Below are 12,370 nucleotides of genomic sequence, written 5' to 3'. Positions count from 1 at the left end.
CTCAAAGGTAACCACTGTTAATGGCTGCTTTCCCAAAATTATGTGTATTCTAGCATATATGGACTTGAGATGTGTTATACAAATAAGATTATACTATTGTTACCTGAAAAAACGGGTTTGCCTCTTGATGGGTATTGAGCCAAAAGACACAACCAAGGCAGAGTGGGAGAAGGAAGGATTTATTACTTGCAGCAAGGAAGGAGAACACTGGGGGTCTTTCCCAAAGCATTGTCTCTCCGAATGGCAAAATTGGGGAAATTTAAGCTAAGGGTACATGTATTCATGAAGGGGCTTGAAGAGAGGAGAATTCAGCATTGAACTGGGACAGTGGTTGACAGAATCCAAGCTTTAGTTAGTTGAAGTCACGGGGGTCAACAGCATCATTCCATCCTCCACCCGAATGGGGGCCTTAGTTCCTGCAGAACTCAAAGCCGTGTATCAGATTGTTCTCTGTATCCCTTGAGGAGGAACTAGGGCTGTTTAATTACCGACCTATTGTTTCTTATTGCTTTTCCTGTGTTCCTGCATTCCCTCACTTCCCTTAAGGTCATCAATTACTGAGACCTGTTCAAGGGCAAGCATTGTGGCCAGGCTGAGATCACAAAATGGTTTAGGCCAAAATGGCTTCTCTTAACGTTAAGAAAGCCAGTCCTGGTTCTCCTTCTTCGGGGGCCTCTTACCCTATCTGCTTACAAAATATCCCTTACTTTTATTTTTTTTAACCACATATTCTATATCTTGGAGCCCTTTCTATACCAGCATATCCAGCTCTACCCATTCTATTTAATGGACGTGTAGAATATATCACTAAAGCATAATTTCCTTAATAATTCTATTAATAGATATTTGAATTATTTTTAGTTTGTTTTTCCTTACACTCTTTAATAAACACACATATCTTGGTATTTTGTAAATATGTCCATAAGGCAGATTTCTAGCAGCAGAAATGTTAAGTGAAAGAGTATGTGTATTTTCAGTTTTGCTAGACATTGCCTAATATCCCTTCCAAGAGGCTGAACAGTTTATACTCCCGTCAAGAGTGGATGAGGGTGCCTGTTTCCCCACAGCCCTGCCAAATGTGGATATTCACAACCTTGGTAATTTTTACCAATATGAAATATTTCAGTTGTTTTAATATGCGTTTCTTTAATTATGAGTGAGGTCAAGCATCTTTGAAATTATTCATCAGTCTTTTCTTTTATAGCTTTCTAGGTAATTTTCTCTTTTAAATACTTCATAAAGATTACGACTCTTCTTTTCCATTTGTACTTCTTTTCAGACACTACACCTGGGCTACTAATTATTTCAGTTACAATTTTCTGGAATTCTTTTCCTTTTCTGATAATACAATATAAGAACGTAACAAATGGATTTTTAGTTCCCATTAAATATGTGTGGGTATTTTCTGAATGATCTCATAAGACAGAGAGCATCTCTTACTGTGAGTCAGTTCTACAAATAAATAAGCTCATTCATTATGAAGTAATTCTTACTAGTGCTTCTCTGCAAATGACCTTTTATTTTACCTTACGTCTTATCTGCAAATTCCGAAGGCACCATATTACTATCCCTGTGAATGTCCTGAGCCATGCTGGGGTGGGGTGGGGTGGTGGGGGTTGGGGGGTTCTTTTGCTGTTTAGCCCGTGGGGTTAGAATTTTGTATACGGTAGATACTTAATGACTGTTTATAGGGCTTGCGATTAAACTTGATAAATAAATAAGAAAAGTGAAAGAAATTCTTTGGGGAAGTAAAGAGTCTTCTTTTGCTATTTTTTCTCCTTTTATTCCCCTCTGAATTAAAATAGAAATGTTTCTTCTATTTTTATTTTTGATACTAAGGAGGTTAATTTCTTTCCAGCAAAAGTCAGTGACCTTGTGACAAGTGCCTACAAGACAATAAAAGCAAAGCTGCCCCTGACATTGAGAAGTATGTCATTGTACCTATCCAATAAAGATACTGAGTTCATCCTGTTTAAACCAGTTAGGGTGAGTATCATGATCATCTCTTTGAATGTTGGCCGGTCTCTTGGAGTATTCTTGCCTTGTGTACCATTTTCCTCTTCCTGTAAACGTTTTGAAGTGTTGGTCTACTATTCTAGAACAGTTGACTTAAAAAGCACTGTGATTCTTGAAAGACTTAACAAAGCGTGCATCTGTCTGATTATATCTCCCCGACTTCGCCCCCAGCCCTCATTTTGTCTTAATTTCCTTATGGTTACCTGTGGCACAAGGGTAATTTCTGCCTAAAAGTAGAAATTAGTAAATGAATAAATAAGTAATCAGACCCTCACATGAGGTGGGGCCCAGCACTTGTGAAAGAACAGCATTTCAGGAATTATGTCCCATTTTACTGGTGAGTAGCGGAAATAAATGGCTTGCAGCGGCCATGGAGGGATTAAATGTCAGAGCAACTTTAGTACTCATAGCTTCCAGCTCTGTGTTGAGCTCACATCTTTACCCAAGGCGTTGGCTGATTTTTAAAGTACATTTTATGTGTTTGGGAACTTTATTATCTTCTGTGGAAGAAATTGCTGCAGAAGACTGTTACTATTCTCTGCGGGGGACAAGGCTTGCTAGAGTTTAGTTTTTCCAGTAAGTATTATCTGATAAGTCTTAGACAGGTAGTGCTTGCATGTGAAATATTAATGCAAATTGAACGTCTTTGGTAATGCCCTAGAAGATACATTTCCTCCATTTGTTTTGGCAAATATTAAGATTTAACTTTCTTAGTTCTTCATGTTTAAGAAGACTGAATATGTTTTCAGTGACTCGTGTAATATGATTGCCTCTTCTTCCTTCTAAGAATAATATTCAGCAAGTCTTCCAGAAGTTCCACGTCTTGTTAAAGGAAGAGTTCAGCCCTGAAGATATCCAGATCATTGCTTGTCCTTCTGTGGAACAGGTAATCCAAAGTCTGAAGATCCTTGTTACTTTTATAACCTTTTAGTTATTTTACTTGAGTAGATAATGTCTTTGAGTAACTGTGTTTTAGTTGTAATTTTAAAAATTGTACGTTGTTTTATTCCAATGAGCAGGAGTTCAAGCTTTGAATTGCTCTCTCACATATTTAGTGATGGCGTTAGAATTTTCAGTTGCTTTTCAGTGCTTTCTGGTATTGAAGGTTGCTGTGTTTAAGATGAATGAACTGTTTGTGGAAGACTCAAATAGTGGTATTGAGATTGCTGAATAATTTTGTTTGCAGTATGTATGATAGGAGGCCCATGTTTTAGATGGAAAAAAAAGTGTTTCAGGGATTAGAATAGATGTTAGAAGTGTTTCTGTTTTCTCTCTTCTTCCTAAATTAAAAAAACTAAATAGAGAGCTCAGTCTGTGTTTATTATCATTCATTTATTCAATTCAGTCAGCAGGCTTTTATTGAGTAGAAGTAGGTTGGTGCCATGGAGGGTATTTTATTTCTGGTTTTAAGTTTAGTTGAGGAGTTTAATAAGGTAAGGACTAGAGAGAGAGACTGGGGGAGAGTGGTAAGGTTAGTGAGAGCCCGATTGCTGTGGGTGGAGCCCGCGGGGAGAGAGACTGGAGGCAGTGCGTGTGGCAAGTCTTTTGAGGAGTTTTACTTCACGGGGAGAGAAAAGATGGGGTGGTAGCTGGAGAAGAAATGGGGTCATTTTTAGATTGAGATATAATTCAGATACCATAAAATTCACCCTTTTAAAGTAGGCAGTTCAGTGGTTTTTAGTATATTCAGTAAGTCCTGGAACCGTCACCACTATCTAATTTCAGAACACTTTCATCCCCCCAACGAAGAAACCCCTACCTGTTAGCAGATTCTTCATTCCCCCCTCTTCTACTACTCTACCTTTGTCTCTGTGGATTTGCCTATTCTGGACAGTGCATTAAATGGAATCGTACAATACATGGCTTTCATGACTGGCTTCTTCCTCTCAGCATAATGTTTTTAAGGTTCATTCATGTTGTGGCTTGTATCAGAACTTCATTCTTTCTTATGGCTGTATGAATTTCTTTGTATGGCTCTATGGGTCATATTTTAAAATGATTTCTCTATAGTACTAGGGTTGTAGACAGGATACTTTTTTAAAAAAAATAATTTATTTATTTTTGGCTCCGTTGGGTCTTCATTGCTGCGTGTGGGCTTTCTCTAGTTGTGGCGAGTGGGGGCTACTCTTTGTTGCGGTGCGCAGGCTTCTCATTGCGGTGGCTTCTCTTGTTGCGGAGCACGGGCTCTAGGAGCACAGGCTTCAGTAGTTGTGGCTTGTGGGCTCTAGAGCACAGGCTCAATAGTTGTAGCGCACAGGCTTAGTTGCTCCGCGGCATGTGGGATCTTCCCGGACGAGGGCTCGAACCTGTGTCTCCCGCATTGGCAGGTGGATTCTTAACCACTGCGCCACCAGGGAAGCCCCAGTCAGGATACTTTTTTATAAGTCATTTGAAGCAATTATATTCTATGTGATTATACCACTAACTTGACATGTAGTTAGTTTATTTTCAATATTTAGAGATTTTCCCCCTCATTTTGGTTTAATTTTGTTTTTAATTATGTAAAATGTTTACATGATTCCCAAGTCAGATTTATGGAACAAGGTAAATTTGGAGAAGTCTTGTTTCCCTTTCCAGTCCCTCCAGCCTTTTCCCTCTCTCCCCTTTTAGATAGCTATTTTTATTTGTTATTCGATTATCCTTCCTTCCTTTTTTTTTTTTTAAAGATAGGGGAAATGTATGTTTGTATATTCATGGGGAAGATCTAAAGAGAGGGAAAAATGGATGCTGGGCAAATGTCCTTGAGAAGAGAAGAGGGGATGTGATCTCAGGGGCAGTTGGAGAGTGGGGCCTTTGTCAGGGGCCGGCAGGGTTCAGCGTGGAGAGAGGAGAGAAGGCCGAGCGTGTGGGCGCACGTGCAGGGAGCTGGCACACATGATGGGAGCTCACGGAAGCTTTCCTCTGACTGCTTTACGTTTGTGAGGGGAACAGGAAACAGGGTCATCACTGAGAGTGAGGGGGTGCTAAAGATTCCGGAGGAAGGTTCTGTTGAGTTCGGTGGTTGGTTATGAGTCCAAGAAAAAGCATTCAGCGTAGTTGTCTCATGTTTTTTTTCTCCAGTCATCGTCAGTTGCATGAGTGTAGACGTGGAGTTGCTGGAGGGTTGTGTCAGGGCTGTGCTTTTGCCAGGAGGGACAAGGCAGGGGCGGGTGAGGGCAGGAGAGTTGAAGAGGGGAGTGACTGTCGTGATTGTCGTGGAACTCAAGCAGACGAGGAGCAGGAGGGGGCTGAGGGAAGGGAGTGAGAAGGCAGGAGGAACCGTGGGTTCCAGGCCCTGGTGGAGTCAAACGGTCATTGGCATTGGAATGTGAGAGGGAAATGAGCTGGGAAGATGGGTTGTGGCGATCAAAGAGTGAGCCGCTTGACGATGGGATTGTGGAGGGGTTGCAGTTAGAGGTGATGACAGGGCTGGGATGTGCCCGCGGCCTGAGCAGCTGATGTGGTTGGTGGAAGATGAGGTCATTGGAGGAGAGGAGCCGAGGCGGACCCTGGAAGGTTAGCTGTCTGGATGTTGAAACCACCAAGAAGTCCTGCAGGAGTAGTTTTAGGAAAGAGTGATAGTGCTCTGAGACCTGCAGGAGGTGCAGGGCTGGGTGATGGCGGAGGGGTCGTAGATGGAGGAGTGAAGCGGGGCATGGTCTGATACGATGAAAACCAAAGCTGGGGGAAGGTGCTGGGAGAGGGAAGGAGAACGGTCTGGAAATGACAGGGAGGAACAGAGGGGACTCTGACCCCGCCTCCAGGCCCAGTGGTTCCAGGCATGTGGACGAGAAACACCCACCACTTGAGAAGGCTGCAGGGGAAGCTTGTCCTGGCAAAGGGGTGGGGGCAGGGCTCCAGGACTCCAGAGCCCACGAGCCACAACTACTGAGCCTGCGAGCCACAACTACTGAAGCCCACACGCCTAGAGCCTGTGTTCCGCAACAAGAGAAGCCACCACAATGAGAAGCCCGTGCACCGCAACGAAGAGTAGTCCCCGCTCACCGCAACTAGAGAAAGCCCATGTGCAGCAACGAAGACCCAGGGCAGCCAGAAATAAAATTTAAAAAAAAAAAAAAAAAAGAAAAGAAAAACACTAATAGAGACCATCATGCTCACTGTTCCTTGTTCCTCTTTCAGAACTGTTAACATTTTCTAGTTAATAACAACAGCTGATATTAACTGACTGCTGACTGAGTCACTTGGCCACAGGCTCATAGAGTAGGAACCAGAATAAGGAATTCTCTTACCCTACACGCTGCATGAGGATCAAAACAGGAAATGTAACATGGATACTATTACCTAATCCCCCATCCGTATTCAAATTGTTTTCCCCAGTCCAGGATCCAGTCCAAGTGTTGCTTTCAGGTGTCACATCCCTTTAGTTTCTTTAAACCTGGAGCAGTTCCACAGCCTTTTTGGGCTTTCTTGACCTTGTCGGGCCAGTTATTTTGTAGAATGTTTGGTGTTGTCTGTTTCCTCATGATTAGATTCAGGTTTTGTATTTTTGACAGGAAAAACACAGAGGTGATTTTGTGTACCTCTCACTGAAAGTACACATTTAATAGACGAGATTAGGGGGTGATTATTTTGATTACCAAAACCCTACTATATAGAAGGGCACACTGCCAGGCTCATCTAGCCACAAGTCTCTCCAGGCCAGGGTGACAGATTTGCAGAGCGCAGGCTGCCATCCTCTCCTGTCGCAGTGGCGATTTCTCTGGTTTTCCCCGGGCTGGCTCCGGGTCTCGCGCTCCTTTACAGAGGGAACAGGGGGCTCCTGGTCCAAGTTAGCATATGAGGTGAAGCTCACCTGCCGTGCCTATTCTTGTGCAGTTAAGAGTCATTTAAAGAATTCAGCTTACTTACAACTCTCCGCGAAACGCACTCTGCATAGAGGCACGTGAAGTCGGTTATTTAGGGCCATTTCTGTCTCTCATTAGTGTTGGTATGTAGTTCTTTTCTGTCTTCCTGATTGGATTCTTAATGAATTGAGGGCCCAGGTTCAGCGATACCTCCCCACAGGCCCCGACAATGTGCAGCGCCCGGGGCTGCTTCTGGAATCAGCACCTCAGGTCCAGTTTATACCTTACAGCCGTGTTTACTGGTCTCTTAAAAATCAGACATTTCCTCTCATTGTTTTTTGAGGATCTAAACAACTTATCTTGAGTATGGCATTCCACAGCAGAACTAACAAGGCCTTTCTCTTTGCTTTTCAGCTGAACCTCCTACTGTCAGTTTCTAAATAACCAGGCCCGTCGGGCTGTGTGCGTAAATGGCCGGTCCGGCAGGAGCCGGCTGCCAAGTCCCACGGCCTGCAGGACACGGGGGAATTGTACGAGGGGCTTCCCGAGAACCACAGGGCTGCTGCTCAGGGCTGACCGCAGAATGAAGTGGAAGCAAAGTGTGACACGATTTGTGTTTCTGTTTTGAAAACATCAAAATGCCAAAGATAAGCTGTAATCTATGAGCGCTGATTACTGCCTCATTTAAATGGTCACAAGCAGTGTAAGGTTTTAAGAGGAAGCTATGGTGGGCACGCAGTGAAATGGTTCTTAAGAAAAATGTGCAATGAAAATAGGCAATAAATAGTGCAAAGAACTTTACAGTAATACAGCTAATTAGAAAGCTTCTAAGAGAAAGGTTTGTTAAAGCGTGAAACACTGCAATCCTTTTAACCACTGAGCATTCCACAGTGACTATTTTTTTACTTCCAGAAATGTTATTTCTACACCCTATTTAATGTTTCTCCTATCACTTTGAAGTTTAGTTTGGGATAGATTGGGTGCTTCTGAGAACATGTTCTGCTTTCCTGGGAATTCAGTGTGTTATCTTTCTGTGTGTTTGATGTGAGGTAGTTTCAAGATGCAAGGACCTCGTGTAAGGTCCCAGGATCTGTACTCCATGAATTGCTTAGGTGCAGAGCGTTCAAAAGTAGGCAGGTAGCTGCAGCGTCCTCATGGTAGATACGTGCCGTATCTTTAATGAGAATCTTCATGGTACAATAGGCAGTGTCGGTGAGGGGGAGGTGCCAATTATGGCGTCTTCAATCTGGCACATACAGGAGGAGAGGAAGCCTGATGAATAGTGTGTCTCGTGCACGAAGGTTAGGGTTAACCAGCTTTCTGCACGCTGCCTTCCGTTTCCGTAGTTCTTTGAGAAGTGAACACTTTCATGTCCTGTACGTTCGTGGTGGCTGTGCCGCGAGCCTGCCTTGTGGATCTGTACCCTGCGACAGCAGGAGACGTTTCACTCACAGAGACGAGGATGACGGAGACCAGCCATCCCTTAAAATCAACCACACGATAGCAGGGATCATCAAAAAAATTATGCGCATCTCTGAGTTTTCCTACAAATATCTGTTTCCTGATCGGATTGGTTTTGCCTCTAATGTTATAGTAAATGTAACCTGCTCTTTGGTTCACAATGAAGTTTGAGTTATTCAGACACTAATTTAGAGACAGAATGCTGACAGAGGTTCTGGAATGTAGCCAGCAGACCTCATTCTGTGAGACTGTAGCATTTCTCATCCGCTTCAAGCAGACTCCTGCCATGTGTAGATAGGTTACGTATCCTGATGTCTGTCATTTTAAACAGGTCACTTGTTTTTCAGCTCAGTTTAACTTGGTGATGGATGTTGCTTGACAGAGCTTAATACTCTATATTTTGGGAAGGTAGAAGGTAAAGAGGGTCCATATTCATTCTTCAGCAGGAAATGAATGAATTAGGAAGATTATATTTACTTCCACTTACTATTTTAAATATGTGTTTAATGAAATAAACTGTACAATCCAGTTTTGTATATTATATGTACATTTGATTTTTAAATAGCCTTTCCAAAGAAATGAGGGCATGATTATTGTACAATACTTGACTGATTTAATTTGATGTACAGAGCAGAGTGTGTTCTTAAGGATAAAAATATTTGATGGCACTCGTTCTTGTGTTTTGAGTCTTTTATTTCTGAAACAAACACCTTACAAAAGTGCTGAGTAGGTGATAGTGATCCAACTTGTTTGCTAAATGACTGTTTAAATCTGTACAGTTTCAAGTGTTTACTTATACAAAGAGTGTACATACTTTCAAATAATTAATTTAAAATGCTTTATATTATTTGGCTAGAATTTGCTGTTTTTAATAAATGTGAATTTTTTAAAAAATAAAGATTTTGGCTTCCTACTTTTTGTCCTCATGGGTCTGTTATGTGTGTGGATTCTTTAAAATTTTTTTTTAATTGAAATTTTTATTAAGATAGCTTGTAGATTCACATGCAGTTGTGAGAAATAATACAGAGCGATCCTGTGTACCTTTACCCGATTTCTCCCAGTGGTGTCATCTTGCAGAACAATAACATGTGTCACAAGCAGGATATTGACGGTGTTACCCTCCACCAACGTTATTCCGATTTCCCCGGTTTTACTTGTACTGTGTGGATTCTTTTGGCAAGATGATTATTGTGGAAAGACATTTTGAAGCATCTTAATGCTTCATTAGGTGACAGATAATTTTTCTTTATTTGCAAAACTGCCAGTTTCCTGAGTACTGTCAGCACAAATAGTTGTGCTGAAATTTAGTGTTACTGAAGTCACAATAAAAACAAATTTGTATTTTCACAACCCCATATCTTTAAATTCTCTTCTGCTGTTACCTTACAGGGAAGAAAGAATAGTCAACCTTAGTTTTTAAAAAGGGTCCATTTATTAAAGGAACTGGGGGTGTATTGGTGGAGAGAAGGTTACTTCTCAGAAAAGAGGAACTTCACCGATTCCTTTCTGGCGTGCTTTTCTTCTGGTGGTGGTTCCTCCACTAGCTTGTCTGTCTGCTCTTCCTCAGCACCCAACCCCCAGAGAAAGGAGACAGCTGCTGGAAACTTGGTATCATGGCATCCATTAAATAGTCATCCAATAAATACATATTGGGGGGTTTTTAAAAACATTTTTCCTGGTTATCAAAATATGTTCACTGTTAGACATTTCTGTAGTGTTTGAATTTCAACATAAAATGTGAAAGTCTTTCATAAATGAACCTTGAAAGGTAAACTGCTGTTAAAAGTTTGGCATATAGCTTCCAGATTTTTTTCTATGTATATTCTAAAATAACTTTATAATTTATTTATTTATTGTTTTATTTATTGTTTATTTATTTATTTATTGTTTTATTCATTTATTTACTGTTTTTATTGTTTTATTTATTTATTTAATTATTTATTGTTTTATTTATTTATAGTTTTATTTATTTATTTATAGTTTTATTTATTTATTGTTTTATTTATTTATTGTTTTATTTATTTATTTATTGTTTTATTTATTTATTGTTTATTTATTTATTGTTTTATTTATTGTTTTATTGATTTATTGTTTATTTATTCATTGTTTTATTTATTTATTTTTTGTTTTATTTATTTATTTATTTATTGTTTTATTTATTTATTTATTGTTTTATTTATTTATTGTTTTATTTATTGTTTATTTATTTATTTATTGTTTATTTATTTATTGTTTTATTTATTTATTGTTTTATTCATTTATTTATTGTTTTATTCATTTATTTATTGTTTTATTTATTTATTGTTTTATTTATTGTTTATTTATTTATTGTTTTATTCATTTATTTATTGTTTTATTTATTTATTGTTTTATTTATTTATTGTTTTATTTATTTGTTTATTGTTTTATTGTTTTATTGATTGTTCATTTATTTATTTATTTATTGTTTTATTTATTTATTGTTTTATTCATTTATTTATTTATTGTTTTATTTATTTATTGTTTTATTCATTTATTTATTGTTTTATTTATTGTTTTATTTATTTATTTATTGTTTTATTTATTTATTGTTTTATTTATTTATTTATTTATTTTATTTATTTATTGTTTATTTATTTATTGTTTTATTTATTTATTGTTTTATTGATTTATTGTTTATTTATTCATTGTTTTATTTATTTATTTTTTGTTTTATTTATTTTTTATTTATTGTTTTATTTATTTATTTATTGTTTTATTTATTTATTTATTGTTTGTTTTATTTATTTTATTTATTTATTTATTTATTTATTGTTTGTTTGTTTTATTTATTTATTTATTGTTTTATTGATTGATTGATTGATTGATTGATTGGCTGTGCCACACGGCTTGCAGGATCTTAGTTCCCCTACCAGGAATGGAACCTAGGCCCCGGCAGTAAAACCGAGTCCTAACCACTGGACCACCAGGGAATTCCCAGTCAGGTGAGTTTTAATTATCATTGCTTAAGACACACACTGATTTGCTGAACTATCTGAAGTAAGTTGCAGGCATCATGACATTTTACCCCTAAATACTTCAGCATCCATCTCCAAACAGTAAGGACATTTTCCTACATAACCCTAATACCATTATCACACCTAAAAGAAAAAAAAAAATCAGTAATATCTACTATGTAGCCCATATTTCACTTTCCTTGATTGTTCCCCAAAATGTTTCATAGCTTTTTCTTTTCCAGGTTCATACATGTTAACTTGGTTGTTACGTCTCTTTAGTCTCTTTTAATTTAGACAGTTTGTAAAGTTTTTGTTTGCTTGTTTTCATGGCAATGACTTTTTTTTTCTTTTTAAATAACGTGTGGACTCCTTATAGAATGGACCAGAGTCTGCAGATTGCATTCTTTTCAAGTACGTGGAACATTTGCCAAGATAGATATATGCTGGGCCATAAAACAACAAAACAACCCAAACGTGATCTACAGCAGTAGTTCTCAACAAGGGATGACCCCTGACCCCTGCCACCAAGGGTACTTTTGGCAACGTCTGTAGACATTTTTGGTTGTCATGACAGGTGTGTGTGTGTGGTATTACTGGCTTCTAGTTGGTAGAAGCAACTAGAACTGCCAAATATCTTATGCACAGGCCAGCCTCCCACTACACGTAATTACCCAGTCCAAAATGTGGATGGTGGCAAGGTTGCAGAACCCTGTGATATATACAACAACCCCCAGCTCCTAGCACTTGCTATCCCCTCACCTGGCTTAGTTGTGTTCATACCAACAAATGATGTCTTTTACTTATTTGGTTTTTTTTTTTTTGGCTGCGCCAGGTGTTCGTTGCGGCATGCAAACTCTTGGTTCCCTGACCAGGGATCAAACCCAGGCCCCGTGCATTGGGAGCGAAGAGTCTTAGCCACTTGGCCACCAGGGAAGTCCCTACTTGTTTTTTTTTTCTGCCTCCCCCAGTCTGGATTGTAAGCTGCCCGGGGGAGGAGCTTTGCCGTGTTTACAGCTGTATACCTAGTGCCTAGAACGGTGCCTGAGGTAGATGCTCAGTAAGTATCTGTTGAAAGAATCCACTTGGGCCCAAGTCACATAGCCTTCCCTTCCCCATCCCATTCCTACCAAGTCC

General features: G+C 39.2%; 1 protein-coding gene across 1 annotated transcript in view; it reads left to right on the top strand.

Annotated features, from left to right (window-relative positions):
• The window catches only part of COG3 (component of oligomeric golgi complex 3), a 60,199-nt gene extending 51,025 nt beyond the window's left edge, over positions 1-9,174 (top strand). The window contains exons 21-23 of the mRNA XM_059902801.1: positions 1,859-1,986; positions 2,804-2,902; positions 7,215-9,174. Coding sequence (XP_059758784.1) covers positions 1,859-1,986; positions 2,804-2,902; positions 7,215-7,244 — 257 coding nt within the window. The 3' untranslated portion in view covers positions 7,245-9,174. The remainder of the gene's footprint in view (positions 1-1,858; positions 1,987-2,803; positions 2,903-7,214) is intronic.
• Positions 9,175-12,370: the final 3,196 nt, after the last annotated feature.

This window comes from Balaenoptera ricei, chromosome 18 (genome assembly GCF_028023285.1).
Source record: "Balaenoptera ricei isolate mBalRic1 chromosome 18, mBalRic1.hap2, whole genome shotgun sequence".
Lineage (NCBI taxonomy): Eukaryota > Metazoa > Chordata > Mammalia > Artiodactyla > Balaenopteridae > Balaenoptera > Balaenoptera ricei.
Note: the sequence above shows the minus strand (reverse complement) of the source record. Positions and strands in the feature narration are given on the sequence as shown.